Source organism: Myotis yumanensis, unplaced genomic scaffold (assembly GCF_028538775.1).
Source record: "Myotis yumanensis isolate MYYU_CA2020_CCGP unplaced genomic scaffold, mMyoYum1.0.hap1 SCAF_1, whole genome shotgun sequence".
Taxonomy (NCBI): Eukaryota; Metazoa; Chordata; class Mammalia; order Chiroptera; family Vespertilionidae; genus Myotis; species Myotis yumanensis.
Genome location: NW_027223752.1, coordinates 59,694,728 through 59,716,324, shown reverse-complemented (window position 1 = coordinate 59,716,324; position 21,597 = coordinate 59,694,728). Strand labels below are relative to the sequence as shown.

Below are 21,597 nucleotides of genomic sequence, written 5' to 3'. Positions count from 1 at the left end.
TCTATTGCTAAAAAGATCTGTATTTCAATATAATTATTTCAATATTTGAAATTGACAGGGGATAATTTTAGACACTGAACTGAACTCAGTTAAGAGCAACTAAAGCAATATAATCTCTAAGTAAACAGTCTCTACCTTACAATACCAAAGTACTTACTTTAAAGCAAGGTGTTTATAAAAATCTGTTAACATGGAAAACCAATTCTCAGATATCTGATGGAACATATCCTGCATTGTTAAAGTTTATTCAAGCTAAAGGTACCACTACTCTAATGACTATCAATGTCTGGCAACACAAGAATCAAAACTATGGCTCCGAATTACTAACTATTCTATGTAATAAAGAGGTAATATGCAAATTGACCATCATTCCAACACACAAGATGGCCTGCAGGAGAGGGCAGTTGTGGGCGATCAGGCCAGCAGGGGAAGGCAGTTGGGGGGGAATCCAGGCCTGCAAGGGAGGGCAGTTGGGGGGACGACCAGGCCTGCAGGGGAGGACATTTGGGGGTGACCAGGTCGGTAGAGGAGGGCAGTTGTGGGCAATCAGGCCTGCAGGGGAGGGCAGTTAGGGGCGACCAGGCTGGCAAGGGACGACAGTTGGGGGCAATCGGGCCGGCAGGGGAGCAGTTAGGTGTCAATCAGGATGGCAGGTTAGGGAGTGATCAGCCCAGCAGGCAGAAGAGGTAAGGGGCAATCACGCAGGCAGGCAGGTGAGCAGTTGGGAGCCAGCAGTCCTGGATTGTGAGAGGGATGTCCGACTGCCCGCTTTCCATATGAACTAGTTCATATGGAAAATAATCCTATATAATAAAGAGCTAATATGCTAATTAGAACAAACAGCAGAACGACCATCCAGACGACCTTCCGGACGAAGCCGGGGCTGTAAGGGCCCACCAGACATCCCTCGAGGAGTCCCAGATTGGAGAAGGTGCAGGCTGGGCTGAAGGACACACACACACACACACACACACGCACGCACGCACGCACGAATTTCGTGCAACGGGTCCCTAGTTTATAATAAAAAATAGACTGTAAAAAAAAACACGAACTTGAGCCCTGGCCAGGGTAGCTCAGTTAGTTGAGCATCATCCCTGCACCAAAAAAGTCGTCTGTTTGATTCCCAGTCAGGGCACATGCCCAAGTTGCTGGTTGAAGTCCACGACCAGGGTGCTGTTCTAGAGGCAACCAATTGATTGTTTCTCTCTCACATTGATGTTTCTCTTTTTCTCCCCCTTTCTCTCTCTCTCTGAAAAATCAATAAAAACATATTTTAAAAAGGACTTGGAAAAATGTACAAGAGTTCATATTAGAAAGGCTATACAATATTAACAAAATTTGCAAGTATTAAAATAATATAGTAAGTGTAAATTTATGCATAGCAAAGAACATACATGGTGGGGCAAAAGTAGGTTTATAGTTGTTCATATGGGAAATAGCCCTATATAATAAAGAGCTAATATGCTAATTAGACCAAACAGCGGAACAACCATCCGGACGACCTTCTGGAAGAAGTCGGGGCTGCGAGGGCTGGCCAAGGCTGTGAGGGGCTGCATTGAGCCTCTAGTACAATAATAAATGGTAATACAAGAAAGAATAAACTCTGTGTTTCACATACTTATAACTGTAAACCTATTTCTGCCTTCCCACATACCAAATGTTTACAGCAATTATCTCCAGACCAAAAAAATTATGGGTAGTTCAATTTCTTTTTTTGCTCATCATTTTTTCCCTAACATGTATTTCCCATATAATTTAATCCATACAAAAGAAGGAAAAAAAACATACACTGCTTTTGTATGTTATAGTCCCTAACAGAATATTAATTTGGAGGTAAGACTCCTCAACAAAGGTGGACTTGAGTCCAAGAACTCCTAAGGAAGTATGGAAATGTTTTTAGATACATGAGTATATGCATTTTTTTGGGAGGGACTGTCCCTAGCTTTCAGTTTCTCAAAGAGATCTCTGATCCATGAAAGTTGACAATCACTGTTCAAAGGAAATCAGTAATCAACAGGTAGGCTAAAAACAAGATTAACAGGTATAATCTATTGTATTTCTAGCCTGGACACCTCCACTTGATTCTCCAGGGGGAAAATGTTCTGTTTAAATTTTTAGTAATTTTTAAAAGAAGTTTAGAAGTAATTTAAATACGAAGATTAGAATATACATTCATTATTTGGGCATCATATTTCTTCATATAATTAATGTGAACATCAAATCCCATAGGAAGTGGGATTATACCCAATGTAGATGTAACACAGTTGTTAAATGCCATTTACCACTTCTAACCAAAGTACTCTGAAGTGTGACAATAACTGGAAAAGTTTGGTAAATCTCTTGTGATAATTTAATAATTTTGTACATCACTAGTCTTAATCAAGATTGATAATATTGAGTCACTGAAGGACTCATGTGCAATATCAAAGAGTTATCTGGAAGCTCAAACATATACTACAGCTGCAGATAAACAAGGCCCTGGGAAGGCTGGTACCACCAGACTCTGCAGGGTTGCCCACCTAGTCCATACTAACACATTAGTCCTTCAATGGCCTAATCACTTAGCTGTCCACCTAGATTCGTAATGTCCCAAACACGTCCAATTTTAAAAAATAAATATATCCAACTTATTAAACATCTTACCTCCTTGTTCTAACTGCAATACTTGTAGCTCCTCTTGCTCTAAAGATGAATACTCTGGGAGGAGCTCACAGCTGTCACTGGCTGTCCCATGTTCAGAAGCCATCATCTCTATATCAGACCCCTAGGAAAAAGTGAAAATCAGTTATTTGTCTATCAGCTCATCAAAGCTTTTTTTTTTTTTTAAATATATTTTATTGACCTTTCACAGAGAGGAAAGGATAGGGACAGAGTTCGAAACATCAATGAGAGAAACATCAATCAGCTGCCTCTTGCACATCCCCCACTGGGGATGCGCCCACAACCAAGGCACATGCCCCTGACCAGAATCGAACCCGGGACCCCCCAGTCCGCAGGCCGACGCTCCATCCACTGAACCAGACCGGCCAGGACCCATCAAAGTTTTGAATACAAGTAGATGCATCCATTATTTAAAGTCCCAATGTTGCTATAATCCAAAGAGAGCAGTATCTAATCTGACTACCTTTTGTTCAATTTACTCCATAAAGGCCTATGGCAGGGAAACAGCAAAATGGAGAACAGGTTTAGATTCTAAAAGTGAAGTCAGACTAAAAGTTGAATGCTCTAACTACTCTATTTCACAAACCCAAGCAATAAATTTGAATCCCAACGAATAAATGTTTGTGAGCTATTTTTATTAATTTGCTTCTACTCAAGATTACGGAGTTTGTTAGGTAAGATAGGTAGAAAAAATTAGACTTTTAAATTTACAGCCTATTCAGAGAAACAGCCACATGCAAATAACTACTTATTATAGCAATGTATAAATGAAAAAGTTTAAGGGCAAGGCATACAATGAACCCATTTAGATTAATGGGGTTCCTCATAAAATTTTAGAGTATTATTTATTCTTCCAAGCTTGTCCTTCCTACTTTGATGTTAGACTGTCTTTTACTTAATAAATAGTTAGTGGATTTTGAGGGGTTTTTCCTTGTGTCTTGATTAGTGAAATAAAGTTAACCACTAGTTGATTCTGCCTCTACCCGTGCCCTCAATTTTCCTATAGTTTACTAATCTATGAAACCAAAAGGTCTGAGTTCTCCTGATAAACATACAACAACAACAACAACAACAAATGAAAATAACTCATTAAAGGATTGGGTTTTAAATAATCCTAAATGTAAGTTTTTGGGGTTGCCTAAAGTGGGAGGAAATAGTAGAAACCGAGGCAAGGTTGGGGATGGACTGGTAGTTTCAGGGGAGATCAGTTGTGGCCTACATCAGAATGGGGACAGTAGGAAAAGGAAAACAAAAACAAAAACATGTAAGACTTGATAACTAGATATGAAGGGAAGAGGGATACAAATATAGATATGATCTACTCTGTGACAAGCTATCCCTAACACAGAATACCCTCATGCCAGAGAGGTTTACTTACTGTCTTGCTTCACACTACACTCCCAAGTAAGACTACCACAGCTGCCTAGTTAATTATCTTTGAAGGAGAAGTTGTTGCTAAGGGAGTTGAGCTAAGCTTGGTAGAAAACAGGTTAAAAACAGAAAAGTCACTGACTTACAAAAAAAAAACCGAAACTACCTCACCCAAATAAAGAAAAGAAACTGCCCTAGCCCGTTTGGTACAGTGGATAGAGTGTCGGCCTGTGGACCAAAGGGTCCCAGTTCCGATTCCGCTCAAGGGCACTTACCTTGGTTGCAGGCTCCTCCCTGGCCCAGGCCCTAGTCAGAGCTGGTGCAGGAGGCAACCTATCAATGTGTTTCTCTCACATAGATGTTTCTTTCTGTCTTTTCCTCTCTCTTCCATTCTCTCTCAAAAATCAATGGAAAAATATCCTCGGGTGAGGATAAAAAAAAAAAAAAGAAGAAAGAAAAGAAACCATCTCAAACTCAATTGGTAAAGTTGCTATTAAATTTTGAAACTTTCTTGCAGAAAAGCAATCATTTTTTGTTAATGTTGTTTTCTAGAAGATATGACTAATTGTCTAAACCTCACATTATCAAAGTAATTATAAAAAATACCATCTAAAATATTTTTGAAGTTTGACATACTGTTCATTTTAATTTTTTATTTATTTGAGAGAGGGAGAGAGAGTTATATCAATTTTTTGTCCCATTTATTTATGCATTCATTGATTGTTTCTTGTATGTACCCTGACCAGGGATCAAACCCACAACTTTGGCATATCAGGAAGATGCTCTAAGCAACTGAGATCAGCCATTAAAACCCTTATTAATGAAGAAAAACAAGTGAGGCTTAAGAGATCCTGAAAACAAAAAGAGAGACAGATAAATCCATTAAACTTTGAATAGGTATAGATGATTTTTATGATATTGCTTCTATTCTTCAGTATTTTATGATTTTTCTGTAATTGACATGTATTACCAGTGTGAGAAAAATGTTTATTATGTACTAATTATGAAACATCAAACTTCTATAATAAAATTCATTTCGTGATACAGTTCTAGCCATAGTGCTTTTCCTAGCAAGTTCTACTACTATTTATCACAAGTGGAACACATATTCTCCATGCTCCTTTCTGGATGTTTTTAAATGCAGGTTCTGATATTTCCCAGTTGCACACTTTTGGCAAAATTACTTAACCTCTCTAAGCTTTACTTTTCTCAACTATGAAATGAGAATGAAAACGATCTATACCAGATATTTAAAATTATGTGAGAACACAGGTAAGGCACAGAACCTGACCAATAATAAACCCTCAATAAATATTTTCCTACTGTCTCAAAGATGAGAAAAGTAATGTGCAATAATGTAAATGATATTGGCTCATAGAGTTTTCAGTAATGAAGTTTAATGCAGCTGGGAAAATGTCCAAGCTAGAGACAATGAAACCGTATGCTTAAATGTAGAAAAAATACTGACTTTCAAAGAACTCAATTTTTACATCACTGCTAATACAATAATATTACAAACTAGAGGCCCAGTGCACAACATTTGTGCACTGGGGGGAGGGGAGGTCCCTCAGCCTGGCCTGCACCCTCTTGCAGTACAGGACCCCTGGGGGATGTCCAACTGCCGGCAGGCCCCCAAGGGGTCAATGGCGCTGCCGTGGAGGTGAGAGGCTCCCGCCACCGATGTTGCACCTGCCAGCCTTAAGCCCGGCTTCTGGCTAAGCAGCGCTCCCCCTGTGGGAGCTCACTGACCACTAGGGGGAAGCTCCTGTGTTGAGCATCTGCCCCGGTCGTTCCATTGTTCGGTCGATTGGCATATTAGCCTTTTACATACATAGAACTGCCTTATAAAAAGTATTGAGTAGCATACCTCATGATTGATGACAGTCCAACCACAAGATGAATCACTGTCACTGGAGTTTTCAGCCATTTTTCAGGTCTACAAACACAAAAATACACTGACATGTTAGGCATATTTTATTTTTTAATATTTTTTTTATTGATTTCAGTGAGGAAAGGTGAGGGAGAGACAGAAACATCAATGATGAGAGAGCATCACCAATCAGCTGCCCCCTGCACACCCCCTGATGGGGAACAAGCCCGCAACCCAGGCATGTGCCCTGACCAGGAATTAAACCATGACCTCCTGGTTCATAGTTCGAAGCTCAACCACTGAGCCATACCAGGAAGGCGGGCATATTTTTTAAAATCCTATTAAAAGAACTATATGTGACCCAAGTATGAAAAGTGACTTGCTCTCTCTCATTTGAAACTGAGACAACCTACCCATGAATTTACCATACAAGATATGATTGCTTAACTGAATAAACAAATACAACCAAACTTTTAAAACAAGGAGATCCTCCTAAACTGTAAATAGTCTAGACAGCAAATACTTCAATTGAAATTAAAATGGGGTGGAGGAGGGGTTGGGGAGCAGAAGTTGGTTAGAAACTGTTGTCACTGGCAATAAGCTAGACCTAGTCCTAAACCAACATACATTTGTCTCTACCTGGTTTGTTCTCCCCTTTCTTTCTGACACTCCTATTTAAACTTCAAATCTGCCCAGCTGATGTGGCTCAGTGGTTGAACATCAACCTATGAATCAGGAGATCATGGTTCCATTCCTGGTCAGGGTACATGCCCAAGTTTGAGGGTTCCATCCCCAGGAGGCAGCTGACTGATGAGTCTCTCGCATCATTGATGTTTCTATCTCTGTCACTCTTCCTCCATCTCAAAAATAAGATATCTCTCTCTATACATAAAGAGCCAGGGTCCGTAACATCCAAAACGACTGAACGGACGACCAAACACCAGAAGTCGGCAGCTGCAGGCATGGCAACCCAGCACTGACTACTGAGGGGGCTGCAGATCAGGCCCGGAGAGAGAAGCAGAGTCTGACCTGCAGCCTCCGTGGCAGCTGTTGATCAGCCCTTGCCACTCTCTCTCTCTGGGCCTCGCCAGCAGCCACAGGGGCTGCTGATCAACCCCACCTCTCTGATCAGGCCGTAGATAGGCCTGGAGACGCTGACTGGCATAGAAACTGACCAATCAGAACCAAATCTGGGTGAACTGCAAGGAGCCAATGGCTGCCTAGGAGGCAGAGCTTTTGATGCTGACTGGCATAGAAACCAACCAATCAGAACCAAATCTGGGTGAACTGCAAAGGCAGAACCTAAGGTGGGGGCTGAGGAGGAGTTTTAAGAGCAACAGCTGTTTGGTGTAAGGTGTAAGAAAGTGGTTCAATTTTTTAATGACTGGTTTGGTAGCATAGTGTATATGGCTGGCTATCAGTCCAGATATAGGAATTATGTATTTTTGTCTGCCAAGAGCATCTCCTCCTGCTGAAAAAGGCCTTTCCCACCCATTTAAGCAATCCTATCCTATATAATCTATCTATACTAATAAAAGGGTAATATGCTAATTAGATCGGGTCAACCAGCATCTTCCAGACATCCAACTTCCTTCCAGACAAAGCCATGATGGTGGGGGCTGAGCACAGGCAGTTAGCGGTGATCAAGCCAGCAGTTGGGGGCAAGATCAGGCCAGAAGGGGAGGGCTGTTGGGGGCAAGATCAGGCTGGCAGGGGAGGGCTGTTGGGGGCAAGATCAGGCTGGCAGGGGAGGGCAGTTAGGGGTGATCAGGCAGGCAGGCAGATGAGCAGTTAGGAGCCAGCAGTCCCAGATTGTGAGAGGGATATCCCCCAAGGGCTCCCCAATTGGAGGGTGTGGACTGTGCCAAGGGAGCCCCCCAAGCACAAATTTCGTGCACCGGGCCACTAGTCTATATATATAAAAGTCTAAGCGACGGACCGACCAGTCGACCGGTCACTATGACGCGCACTGACCACCAGGGGGCTGATGCTCAATGCAGGAGCTGCCCCCTGATGGTTAATGCATTCCCATTGCAGGAGCACAGTTCAGCTGACCAACCCATCCCAGCAGCCCACCAGCCCAGCAGCAGCCACTCTCTCCCTCAGTAGTCCTACAGGTCCAATCTCCGGAGAATGGGCCAGGCACCAACAGACCAGCGCTGGTGGGTCTAGTGGAAGTCGATCTCAGGCACCACGGTCGCTTTCCCTCCCTAGACGCTCAGCAAGGAAAAAACAATATAAAAGTGGCCGCCAGGTGGCTCCCAACAACCAGCGTGAACATCAGCAGGATGCATCCAGATCCCCGGATGGCAAGGGTATCCTACTGCCCTCCTGGAGGGCCGATCACATCCCAGCCCCTCCCCCTCCAACCCCCTTGGGATGGGTGCCAGACACAGGGCTCATGGCTGGTGAGCGCCACTACAGCGGCACAGGCCTCTCCCAATTGGGACTGACTGAGCACGATCCCACGGCAAGTGCAGCAGGGCCGGGATGAGCAGGAGCAGCAGGCAGGAGTGGCAGGCGGTGACTGAAGCTCCCAACAGCTCCTTGTTTTCTTTTTTTTTTATTTTTTATTCTGGGCCAGCTTTAGCTCTGAGGCCTCACTGCTGAAAACATCGATACAATGTTGCGGTCCGGCTGGCTTTCAGTTCGGCTGGTTTCTGGGGTTTTGTTTAGCTTCTTATTTGCAACATGGTACATAGCTGCTTAGAGTTGCAGCTGAGAGGCTGGCAAGTTAGGCAGGGAATGTTGGAGTCCGCAGTCACTGAAGCAAGCAAGCCTCCCTGCTCGCTTCAGTGCATGGCTGCCAGCCACCATGTTGGCTGACAGTTAATTTGCATAAGGATATGCTGATTAGCCAATGGGAAGGGTAGCGGTCGTACGCTAATTACCATGTTTCTCTTTTATTAGTGTAGATACTGAGAACACATTAGATCCAAGCTGATGGTTAGCATTCTAATAGAACTCTACTGCAGAAAATTTAATATGGAACTGATAGTCAAATAAGAACAGAGCAAAAAATATATCTGAAATTTCCATTAATGATTCTAGTAATTTATAAATTAATATTTTAAAAGAGAAGATGCAAAGGGGTGGTTGGTTACTACAGTAAAAATATTAGCATGTTTTAGATAAAGGTCTCAATCTAAAATAAAATTATGTTGCTTTTAAGGTCATGCTCTAGCACTTTCTAATAAGTTCATGTGAGGTCATCTGATTGTTTGATTTCCTATTTACAACTAATTAGGAGCTGGACAGTTTACAAATTTAATGATAAACTTATAAAAAAATATTACAGCGAATTTTTTTCTGCCCAGTAGAGATGATTATTCCAAAGACTACAGTCTGAGACCCTATAGGATAAACCAATTTCATATTTTAGCAATTCTATTTCAGCATTCCTTTAGAAAAATACATTTTTATTGACTTCAGAGAGAGGAAGGAAAAGGGAAAGAGAAATAGAAACATTTGTGAGGGAGAAACATCAATTGGCTGCCTCCTTCACGCCCCTACTGGGGACTGAGCTACAACCTGGGTGTCCTGACCTGGAATCAAACCAGTGAGTGACCTCCTGGTATAGGGGATGATGCTCAACTAACTGAGCAACACAAGCTGGGTTTAGCATTCCTTATTAAATTGACTATATAAATCCCATTTTCTCATTGAACTAGTTTATATGAGTTTTTTAAAAACTTTTTGATATGTTACTACTGGTGTTTAAATTATTTAACAACACTTGAAAATTATGGGCTGACATATGGGACTATACAAAAACTGAGCAATTAATTTTGCATGAGCAAAGAAGAAAGGTCAAAGAAGGATTTATAAATGAGTTACATTGTTTTTCAGACATGCTAGGGAGGTTTTTAAACTGAAGTTACTGTCAACATTTAAAAATTGAGATAAATCACACAAAAATAAATTCTGGTTCCTCACTTATAAAGAAAATATAACACTGGAAGAATTTCTTAAGAGAACGGAAAAGCATTACAGAACAAAAGCAAAGGCAGCACCTCACAACTGTAAGAATGTCTATCATCAAAAAATCAACAAATAACATGTGCTGCCAAGGATGTAGAAAAAAGGGAACACTCCTTTGCTATAGGTGGGACTGTAAATATGTACAGCCACTATTTTGTCTATTATTAGGTAAGATAATAAAAGTCTAATATGCAAATTGTTCAACCAGGAGTTCGACAGGGAGTTCGAATGCTCGCTATGACGTGCACTGATCACTATGGAAAATATGGAGGTTCCTCAAAAAAATTAAAAATAGAGTTGCCTTAAGAACCAGCAATACCACTTCCAGATATTTACCCTAAGAAAACAAAAACACTAATTTGAAAAGACATATAAACCCCTATACAATAGCAAAGACGTGGAAGCAACCTTAAGTATCCATCCATAGACAACTGGATCAAGACAACGTGGAACATATATACAACAGAATATTATCTGGCCAAAAAAAGGAATGAAATCATGCCATTTCTGACATGGATGAACATGGATGGGCTTAGAGGGTATTATGCTAAGTGAAATAAGTCAGAGGGAGAAAAACAAATACTATATTTCACTTATATGTGGAATCCAAAAATCCAAAACAAATGACTAAACAAAACAAAACAGAAACAGACACATAGAGAACAAGTTGATGGTTGCCAAAGGGAGGGGGGATTAACAAAATAAGTATTTTAAAATAAAATAATTTTAAAATCTCACTATCAAAAGTTTTTAAGTATTATTTTATGACTCGTGCCCGGTGCATGAATTCATGCACACTGAAAGGAAATTAATTAGAAGAAATGTTTTAATATCACTATTCACCCTTTCTCTATACTACAAGTGTCTACCAAATTCACGATCAACAATGACAGATTGAAACACATGCATGCGATTGGCACTAGTGAGAGCTTTATATCCTATACTAGAGGCCTGTTGCATGACGAGATTCATGCAACAGGCCTTCCCTTCCCTTGGCTGCTGGCACCGGTTTGCCTCTGGCACCCAGGACCCAGGGCTTCACTCTGGCAGGGCTCCGGCAGAACCGGCCCTGGGACTGTCCAGCTTTGCTGCTCCGGCCCCGGGGCTGTCGGGCTTCACTCCACCGCTTGGAGCCTACATATGCAAATTAACTGCCATCTTTGTTAGGTTAATTTGCATACTCTCCCGATTGGCTGGTTAGCGTAGTGAAGGTGTGGTCAATTTACATGTTTGTCTATTATTAGGTAAGATAATAAAGGTCTAATATGCAAATTGTTCAACCAGGAGTTCGACAGGGATTTCGAATGCTCGCTATGACGTGCACTGATCACCAGGGGACGGCGCGGAACATGGTGGGCGTAGGCGACACAGCGCTGGCAGTGGGCAGCAGTGGAGGCGCTGCTGGCCCCAATGGGTCCTGACGAGAGAGCAAGACAGCAGCGGGATAGTGGAGCAGGTGAGTAGGCCACAGCAGTGGGGGGGGCTGGGTGGGGGTAGCCCCAACTGATCGTCCTGTAGACGGCAACCAGCAGCGTTGCTGGCAGGCCCTGATCGCCCAATCAGGGCCAGGCCCCAGGGCTGGGATGGGGAACTAGGGGTGGGTGGTGGTGACCAACCTCCTGTGGCACACAGGCAGGGAGGCTGCCACTTCTAGCTGGCTACCTGGGGGTGACAGGGACGAAGGTGAAGTGAGAATGCGGGGTGTCCACTGAGCTCACTCTCACTCCCCCTGCTATCTTCCCCTGGGACACCAGGGCTCACGCACTGGGGAACCCACCATGCTCAGGTTGCCAGGCTCCTGCGAGGAGCCCGCCCTGCACCTGCACTGCATCTTCCAGGTGAGCCAGATCAGTGCACGTCATAGCAACTGGTCGGACAGTTGGACACTTAGCATATTAGCCTTTTTTATATATATATAGATGAGGATCATCAGTTGAAAATATTACCTCTTAGTAACTTTAACATTATTTTTAATGGTGTATTTTATTTCTTTTTAAAATATTTGATTTTAGAGAGATGAGAGGAGAGAGTGAGGGAGGGAGGGAAGAAAGGAGGGAGGGAGGGAAAGAGGAAGAAAGAGACAGACATTGATTTGTTGTTCCACTTATGTATGCATTCATTGATTGATTCTTGTATGTGCCCTGACAATGGACTAAACCTGCAACCTTGGCTTATAGGCGGGACAACATTCTAGCTAACTGAGCTATCCAGCCAGGGCTGTGTATTTCATTTCTATAGGGGCATTAAACTATACACTGGTTGCAAATCAATGACTGGCTAAATATTTACTTACCAGGTAGGCTGAAAGGAGTCATGTTGGACAAGTAAGTAAATAATGTATCTTTTTAACAAGTTCACAATTATGTATTTATTACATAAGCTCTTCCACAATAGCTCCAGGGAACTGTTACAGATCCTGCCTAAACTATGCTTATTCTAACAACCAAACCATACACAGCCATGAGACTAATATGAAACACTTGAAAGAAACAAACCAACATGAGTCATATCATTGCTTTTTCTACCTTCTTAAGTAATAGAACAAATGATTAAAACAAAAAACAACACTGGCGGAAAAGACCAGGGAAACCTAAAGAAATTCATTTATCATGGGATTTTTGACTGTGTTGTATCAGTGAGGAAAGAATAAAATATTATAATTATGTAAAATTATATGTAATACATAAAGTATAAACAATATATCTATAACTGATTTTTAAAAAGCATCAGCCTGTTAAAATTCCTGAAGTCTTATAGCCCTTTAGTTATTGAGCACCAAGTGTATACAAGGCTCTGTTCTTGGCTCTGGAAATAAGAGAACAAGACAGACTACTATAAGTCTCAGCCCTCATCGGGCTTAAAAAAAAGTAAAGGCAGAAAAAGTTAAAGAATATAAAAGTTTTAAGAAAGTCAATTATTCGAGTATGAATGGAGTATTATAAGAACAGATACGAATCTTTTAAAAGGCACATATTAAGATGAGGAAGCAACTAAAGGGCACCTAGACCTATGGGATGCAAGGCATGAGTGCGATATTCCATGATAAAAGTGAGCATGTAAATTTAACCAGTATTGACAAAGGAGGGGTTAAAAAAGAAAGGGAAGAGTTAGGAGAAATTTGAGAAGTTGAGCAAGATTTTTTTTTTAAGAGAATTAAATAACCAACTATAGTAAGTGCAGGTTTCTGGTAAAGTGAGTGGGTAACTGGAAAAACCTTTCTCTATGGAACAAAAAGTAGATATGACTTTGACATACATAAAAGTGGCTGATGCCTAGAGCACTCTTCACCATATGAAAGCTTCTCTCCTTCCCTTTGCATACCCCACCTTCTAACCTCTTCTAGTAGCCTATATTCTCACTGTTCCTCCATAACTCACCCCTAAGACTTAGATGCTTTATCTTCTTAATAACGTTCCAAAACTTCTGAGTTGCCAGGCCCAATCAGAAATATTTAATATGGGTATATCCCATGCCCTTCTCTAAGTAATTTCCATTTAAACAGTTCTTTTAAACAGGTAGTTCCTAGCTTTTGCTTTGTAACAAAATAATAGCTCAGATGAAATAAACAAAAACAACATTTCAAAAGAAAGTTAAATACAAATAGCTAAATTGGGACAGCTTTATCATACTTGAATTTCTCAAATCAAAGAGCCCAATTTAATCAAGCCCTAATTTGATTCTTTGTTTAAAGTCTTGGAGGAAGGACAAGATGGACATCTAGCCCAAATAAGAAAAAGATTCTCGCCGAAACCGGTTTGGCTCAGTGGAGAGAGCGTCAGCCTGTGGACTGAAGGGTCCTGGGTTCGATTCCGGTCAAGGGCATGTACCTGGGTTGCGGGCACATCCCCGGTGGGAGATGTGCAGGAGGCAGCTGATCGATGTTTCTCTCTCATCGATGTTTCTAACTCTCTATCTCTCTCCCTTCCTCTCTGTAAAAAATCAATAAAAAATATATTAAAAAAAAGAAAAAAAAAGGAAAAGATTCTTACAGGCCATAACACCAAAGTAACAGTTTGGATAAACAAAATTCTGTCATACTATAGAACCATTTTAATTCAGCTGCTCTCAAAGAGTTGGATGTGCTGCAATTAAAGCAAAACTTTCTGAGCCCCACCCTAGAGGCACTGACTCTGCAAACTGCCATTGTAAGTGATCTTCCTAAAATGATAATCTCACATCATTCCTTAAAAATGTTAAGCTTTTAGCCCAAGCTGGTTTGGCTCAGTGGATAGAGCTTCGGCCTGAGGACTGAAAGGTCCCGGGTTCAATTCTGGTCAAGGGCACATGCCTGGGTTTCGGGCTCAAACCCCAGAGGGGGGCATGCAGGAGGCAGCTGATCAATGATTCTCTCTCATCATTGTTTCTATCTCTCTCTCCCTCTCCCTTCCTTTCTGAAATCAATAAAAATATATTTTTAAAAAATGTTAAGCTTTTGCCCAGCCAGCTAGGCTGTGGTTGAGGGTCAACTTATGAACCAGGAGATCACTGTTCGATTACCAGTCAGGGCACATGCCAGGATTGTGGGTTCGATCCCCAGTGTGGGGCATGCAGGAGGCAGCCAATCAATTATTTTCTCTCAATATTGATGTTTCTATCTCCCCTTTCTCTCACTTCCTCTCTAAAAGCAATACAAATATATATATACACTAGAGGCCCAGTGCACGAATTCGTGCACAGGTGGGGTCCAGCTGGCCCCCCCATGGGGGCCAATCAGGGCGGAGCTGGCTGGGGGGTGGGGCCGCCTCCCCCCCCCAGCAACCAGTCGTTCTGGTGTTCTGGTTGCTTGGCTTTTATATATATACTAGAGGCCCGGTGGACAAAAATTTGTGCACTGGGGGGGCGGGGTCCCCCAGCCCGGCCTGTGCCCTCTCGCAGTCTGGGACCCCTCAGGAGATAACGACCTGCTGGCTTAGGTCTGCTCCCGGGTGGCAGAGGGCACGCCCAATTCCTAGGTGCAGCCCCTGGTCAGGCTCAGAGCAGGGCCAATTGGGGAGTTGGGGTGCCGCCCACTGTCATGCACAGAGCAGGGCGGATCGGGAGGTTGCGATGCCACCCCTAGTCACGCTCAGGGTAGGGCCAATTGGGGGGTTGGGGCACCGCCTCCTGTCACACTAAAGGCAGGGTCGATGGGGAGGTTGCGGCACCACCCCGACACGCACAGAGCAGGGCCGATCAGGGGGTTGGGGCGCCGCCCCCTGTCACGCACAGAGCAGGGCCGGTCAGGGGGTTGGGGCGCTGCCCCCTGTCACTCACAGAGCAGGGCCCATCAGGGGGGTTGGGGCTCCGTACCCTGTCACACACAGAGCAGGGCTGATCAGGGGGTTGAGGAGCTCCCCCCGTCACTCACAGAGAAGGGCCGATAGGGGAGTTGGGGCACCGCCCCCTGTCACACACAGAGCAGGGTGGATCAGGGGGTTGGGGCGCTGCATCCTGTCACACTCAGGGCAGGGCCAATGGGGAGGTTATGGCTCTACCCTGTCACACACAGAGCAAGGCCCATGGAGGGGGGTTGGGGCGCCACCCTCTATCACCCACAGAGCAGGGCCAATCAGGGGGTTGGGGCGCCGCCACTGTCACACTCAGGGCAGGGCCGATGGGGAGGTTATGGCTCTACCCTGTCACACACAGAGCAGGGCCCGTGGGGGCGGGGGTGGGGGAGGTTGGGGCGCCGCACCCTTTCACACACAGAGCAGGGCGGATCAGGGGGTTAGAGCGCTGCACCCTGTCAAACACAGAGCCGCAGGGTAATCTTGGGATTGGGGAGCTCCCCCCTATCAGGCACAGAGCAGGGCTGATCAGGGGGTTGGGGTGCCTTCCCCTGTCACGAACAGAGCTGCAGGGCGATCAGGGGGTTTGGGCGCTGCCCGCTGTCACGCTGATCCTGGTGCCGGGAGCCTCGCTGCTCTGCTGATCCCGGTGCCGGGAGGCATATTACCCTTTTACTATATAGAATAGAGGCCTGGTGCATGGGTGGGTGCTGGCTGGTTTGCCCTGAAGGGTGTCCTGGATCAGAGTGGGGGTCCCCACTGGGGTGCCTGGCCAGTCTGGGTGAGGGGCTGAGGACTGTTTTCCGGAAGCGGGTGACTGAAGCTCCCAACCGCTCCTTTTTTTCTTTTTTCTTTTTTTTTATTCTGGGCCAGGTTTAGCTCTGAGGCCTCTCTGCTGAAAACATTGATACAATGTTGCGGTCCGGCTGGCTGAAGCCTGGCTGAATGAAAGCCGGTTTCTGGGGTTTTGTTTAGCTTCTTATTTGCAACATAGTACATAGTTGCTTAGAGGTGCAGCTGAGAGGCAGGCAGCGGCAGGCGGGGAACGTTGGAGTCCGCAGTCACTGGAGCAAGCAAGCCTCCTTGCTCACTTCAGTGAATGGCTGCCGACCGCCATCTTGGCTGACAGTTAATTTGCATAAGGATATGCTGATTAGCCAATGGGAAGGGTAGCGGTCGTACGCTAATTACCATGTTTCTCTTTTATTAGTGTAGACTAGAGGCCTGGTGCATGAAATTCATGCATGGGGGGGTGGGCAGTTCCCTCAGCCTGGCCTGCACCCTCTCCAATCCGGGATCCCTCAGGGGATGTCTGACTGATGGTTTAGGCCCGATCTTGCAGGGGATCCCTCTCACAATCTGGGACTGCTGGCTCCTAACTGCTTGCCTGCCTGATTGCTCCTAACCCCTCTGCCTGCCTGCCTGATCGCCCCTAACTGCTCCCCTGCCAGCCTGATCGCCCCTAACTGCTCCCCGGCCAGCCAAATCGCCCCTAACCACCTCTGCCCTGGCCCCTGCACCCGGGACCCAGGCTTCCCTCCCTCTGGCTGGCTACAGGCACTTGAGACCCAGGCTGGCTTCCCCCAGGACCACGGGTGGCTTCGCCTGGGCCTGACTTTGTCAGGAAAGATGTCGGGAAGACGTCTGGTCTAATTAGCATATTACCCTTTTATTAGTATAGATACTTAAGATATTTTAAAGTTAAGCTTTCAAGTACAGTCTTCAAGACAATGCCCAAAGGCTTGGAGTATCTTTTCGTTTTTATCTCTAGCATCTTGTCTTCTCTTCAGCAAATCCCTTTTCCCCTAGACTTTTCAACTCCCCTAAAATATTTGGCTTTCAGTTAACTCTGGAGATTTTGCATACTCCCCACACCTTATCTCAACCCAAATACTTTGCCTATTGCTTCCTATCTCAGCTAATACATCACTTCTTTGTGAACCATCCCCTGATTTCAGTCCCAAAGACTCCAGCAGTTTCCCTAATCTACTAAAAATAGAATGTTGGGCTGTAATTGCTTACTTACCTGCCTATTATATATTCCCCAAACAGCACAATGCTTGACACATATTAGGCACTCAATAAAGGTAAACAGATTTCTTGAGTGATGTGACCTAAATTGTTCCTCAAGGAACTCAAAATTCTGAGGTTCCTCTCTCATTATTCTGACCATAAGTAAATACATAACCCCTTCTGCATTTAAGGGCTTTACAAATAATAATTACAGATCCCAAGACCTTAGCTTTTTACTGAAACAAAAAGTCACAGGAGATTTTGAGGAAAGGAATAGAAAGCTCACTCTGGCTGCCTTCTGAGACAATACTATGGAAGGGCAAAGACAGAGGCAGGAAGACATTTGCAAAACTACTACAATAATTTAGATGAGATGATGGTAGTTTGGAACAGGGTGGCAGCAGTGAAGACAATGGACATATTATACATATATTTTGAAAGGTATAGAGTCAACAGTGCTTCCTGATGTACTTAAAAATGGGTAAGAGGAACGACTCTTGGCCTAAACAAATACAAGAATTGAGACAGGAAGACTTCAAAAGCAGTAAGTTATAAAAGGAAAATTGGTAAATCAGTTTGGGCCATGTTAAATCTGAGACAGCTATTATCACATCCAAGTGGAAACAACAAGTAGGCTGAATTTAGGAGATAGTGATGGGCCAAAGATGTAATTTTAAAACAATTTAGGTGGTAGTTGTCAAAACTAACAATACAGCAACAATATTAATTCTACCTATAAAATATAACCTAAGTGAATGTTACCTGACATGATGGTGCCCTTCATCATTCCTGGTTAGCTACATTTCACTATGGAAAAGTAAGGTTTCCACCACTCTATCTTCTAGAATTAGACATGATGAGGAATAATAGGGGCATTATTCTCCCATAGGTCTATAATTCCGACAAAAGACAACCAATGGGCTGACAGCAAAGGTCCCAAAAGTGCTGTGCACTATAAATGTGATCAAAGATGAGAGTCAGCCTAGATAACTTTCAAGAACCTATTTCTATAATGGTTTTCAAAGGTTCTGAAACTTTTATCTCCCCAAAAGGATATGAAAATGTCTACTCTAAACTGGACTTCATTTGAGAAAAGGAAGAAGATTCTATATCCCAACTAATGAAAAACTTTAAATGTCTTTTCTGCCTGGTCAGTACGTGCCCTTGACCAGAATCAAACCCAAGACCCTTCAGTTCAAGGGCTGACACTCTATCCACTGAGCCAAACCAGCTAGGGCTATTTATTGATTTTTTTAGAGAGAGAAATATCGCTTTATTTTTCCACTTATTTATGCATTCATTGGTTGAGTCTTTCATGTGCCCTGACAGGGGAATCGAACCCCCTTGGCATATGGAGATGATGCCATAACCAATTGAACTACACTGTCAGGGCAAAAATAAACATTTTTTAAAAATATATTTTTTATAAACATTTTTAAAAATGAAAAGACAAACCCAATTTTATGTACAGCGAATGATACAAATCCAATCATCTTCCAGGTGATCAGTTTCTTCAAGAGAATCATATTAAGACACTAGAGGCCCGGTGCACGAAATTCGTGCATGGAGTGGGGGGTGTCCTTCAGCCCAGCCTGCACCCTCTCCAATCTGGGACCCCTTGGGGGATGTCCGACTGCTGGTTTAGACCTGTAGGATCAGGCCTACACCAACAGTTGGACATCCCCCTCACAATCCGGGACTGCTGGCTCCTAACTGCATGCCTGCATGCCTGCCTGATTGCCCCTAACCACTTCTGCCTGCCAGCCTGATCATCCCCTAACCACTCCCCTGCCAGCCTGATTGATGCCTAACTGCTCTCCTACTTCTAATGGAGTGGCATACCATTTAAAACACTGAAATCTATCACAAAAGATAGGCATCTGGAAAAATATCTTAAACAGGAGCAGTAATTTCATTTTATTCATGCCCAGGATACTGTTACATACAACAGATAAACCTTTTGATCTAGAAAATAAACTCCGCAAGAAGTGAGTCAAAATACAATTTCTTCACAAGTTTCCTTCTATGATGCAACATCCCTCAAATTGGGAAACAAAAGCAACTATTGCCATATTTGAAGATAAAAATATCTCCTTTTGCCTCAATCTAAAAGAAGCCACACCTTTGATAAAAAGTTTGAAATGAAGTGAATAAACAATACGAATCCAAAAGGCTATGGGAAAATTAAGATACCTGTTAGTATGGAAATATTCCTTTCACAAGGTATTCTTTCTGAGAAAAATCCTTACTTTCCGGATTGTCATATCTTAATTTTGGACAAACCTGAAAGAGCCAACAAATATATAAACTCAGTCAGGTCCATACTGCCCTTATTTGGACACCAGAGCCCCTGGTGGGGGCCCTTTTTTCCCTACTAGGGATAAGTAAGACTTTTGGGTCCTGACTCTGTTTTCTTCTATTCTCAATTTCTTAAAAAGTAATCTGTTTCCACTTGTTAAAATATATATATTCATCACTTCATCTTTTTTTTTTTTTTTGCAGGGAAGGGGAGGGAGAAGGGAAAGGGAGAGGCACGGGCCTGCTCTCCAGAGGGAGAGTGCCACATAAGCTATATTTTTGTTTATTTTAAACATACTTTTCACAAAAGGATTACCTGTCCTAATTTTTTTTTACAATTGTCTTCAGCTTTTTCATTTGAGAAAAAAGATGAAAAGATGGAAAACAAAGGAATTTTATAAATTTTTATTGTTTTAATTTTTTCAAAGTTTGTACACCTTATTACAGAATAATTAAGTATATATTCATTGTTACTTTCTAGTAGTAACATTAGATAAAAATGTTAGTAAAGATGTTATTTGCATTATTAACTAATCAAATAAGTGGTTTTACCAACCCATAATAAATAACCTATTTTTTTGCTTTTACTCTATTTACTTATATTTATTTTCATTAAGTCCTCAGAATTTATTGACAAGTTTCTAAAAGACCTTATGCTTGTATACAATATGTGAACCTAAGAGGCAAAACTGACTTCCCCAGAAGGAGGCATCTAAGTTCTAAACTATTTATTTTATTTTTTAATCCTCACCTAAAGATATTTTTCCATTCAGTTTTAGAGAGTGGAATGGAGGGGGAGAGACACAGAGGGAGAAACATGGATGTAAGAGAGAGATGTTGAGTGGTTGCCTCCCAGACGCGCCCTCCACCAGAGTCTGCAACGAAGGTACATGTGCCCTTGACTAGAATGGGACCTGGGACCCTTTAGTCCTTTGGCCTATCCACTGGGCCAAACCGGCTAGGGCCTAAACTATTTCTTGCACTGAAAGACCAGTGCTTACTACACATACAATTTCTCTCTCTCAGAGGGCCAGTTCAACTTAAAGTGCTATTTTAAAATATTAAAAACAACATCTACTTTCTTCTGTTAAGTGAGACTTATCTTCCTTATACTTTAGATGTGCGATTAAAACAAATCAAAACCAAAATTAAAAGCACAACCATAAAAGCACACTTCAGTTTCAGGACCTTTAAGGCAGCAGAATGCAAAGTCACAATCAGGAGAGGAGCCAGGTTTCCTTCAATCCAAAAAAAAAAAAAAGCCAAACAGCTATACCAGAAATATCAAATAAAGATCACCTTTGACTTTTCTCCAAACTTCCCAGTCAAAAAAATATATATTACATTGAGTCATCACACTTCAAATACATATGTTTTATGTAAATGCTAGCAGGCCATTAATACTTCCCATGAGTCACTCTTACAAAGTGGTAGCATTTTCATATCTGATTGATCTTCACCAATACCCCATGAAGTAAAGCAATTGGCTATTATTTACAACACAAATAGAAACAACAGGGACCCATAACATTGTAGTACTTGCAAAACATAATTAAACATCTGACTCCCAATCCAATTTTTTTTACATTCCATCGCACTGGCAATATGAACCAGAAGTAAGGTTTCAGGATAGTAATTTATAGACAAGTACTAATAAAAAATTAGATTTTGACTTCCCGGGATGACAGAGGAAATTCTTTTACTTACTTAACTCATTTCCTAATACTTCCTTCAGAAAACTCTACAGACCTTTAAACAGGTTTCCACACATTAAATGCCCTTAAAATAAAAATTCCTCAGTTAGCTGTAATCCTCCCCATATTACAGAGCTAAATTTCATTTTAGAACTCAATTTAAGATATTTTTTTCAAGTTTATTGGACATGATCTTTGAAGCTGACTTATATTTTTTAGCTGTTTTAATCTAGTCAAAATTGCATAACTGCCAGGAAGACAATTCTTGAAAATGTAAATTATCACTTACAATTGGCAACTTCCTCACCTTAACCACACACCAACACAAAAACAATCCAGCCCTAGTAGTTCCGCAGTGTTAGATGAGTCTGCATTTTCTGTTTTAAAACACCCTGGGCTTACAGGCCTTGCTGCTGTGTCCACATTCTTTACATGCTCAGAA

The 21,597-nt window shown here is 42.7% G+C and overlaps 1 protein-coding gene across 4 annotated transcripts in view; it reads right to left on the bottom strand.

Annotated features, from left to right (window-relative positions):
- Positions 1-21,597, bottom strand: part of CCPG1 (cell cycle progression 1) — a 49,708-nt gene that overhangs the window by 24,921 nt on the left and 3,190 nt on the right. For all 4 annotated transcript variants that reach the window (XM_070422261.1, XM_070422241.1, XM_070422267.1 and 1 more), the window contains exons 2-3: positions 5,900-5,968; positions 2,644-2,764 (exon numbers count right to left, since the gene is read on the bottom strand). In XM_070422261.1, coding sequence (XP_070278362.1) covers positions 2,644-2,764; positions 5,900-5,959 — 181 coding nt within the window. In that variant the 5' untranslated portion in view covers positions 5,960-5,968. The remainder of the gene's footprint in view (positions 1-2,643; positions 2,765-5,899; positions 5,969-21,597) is intronic.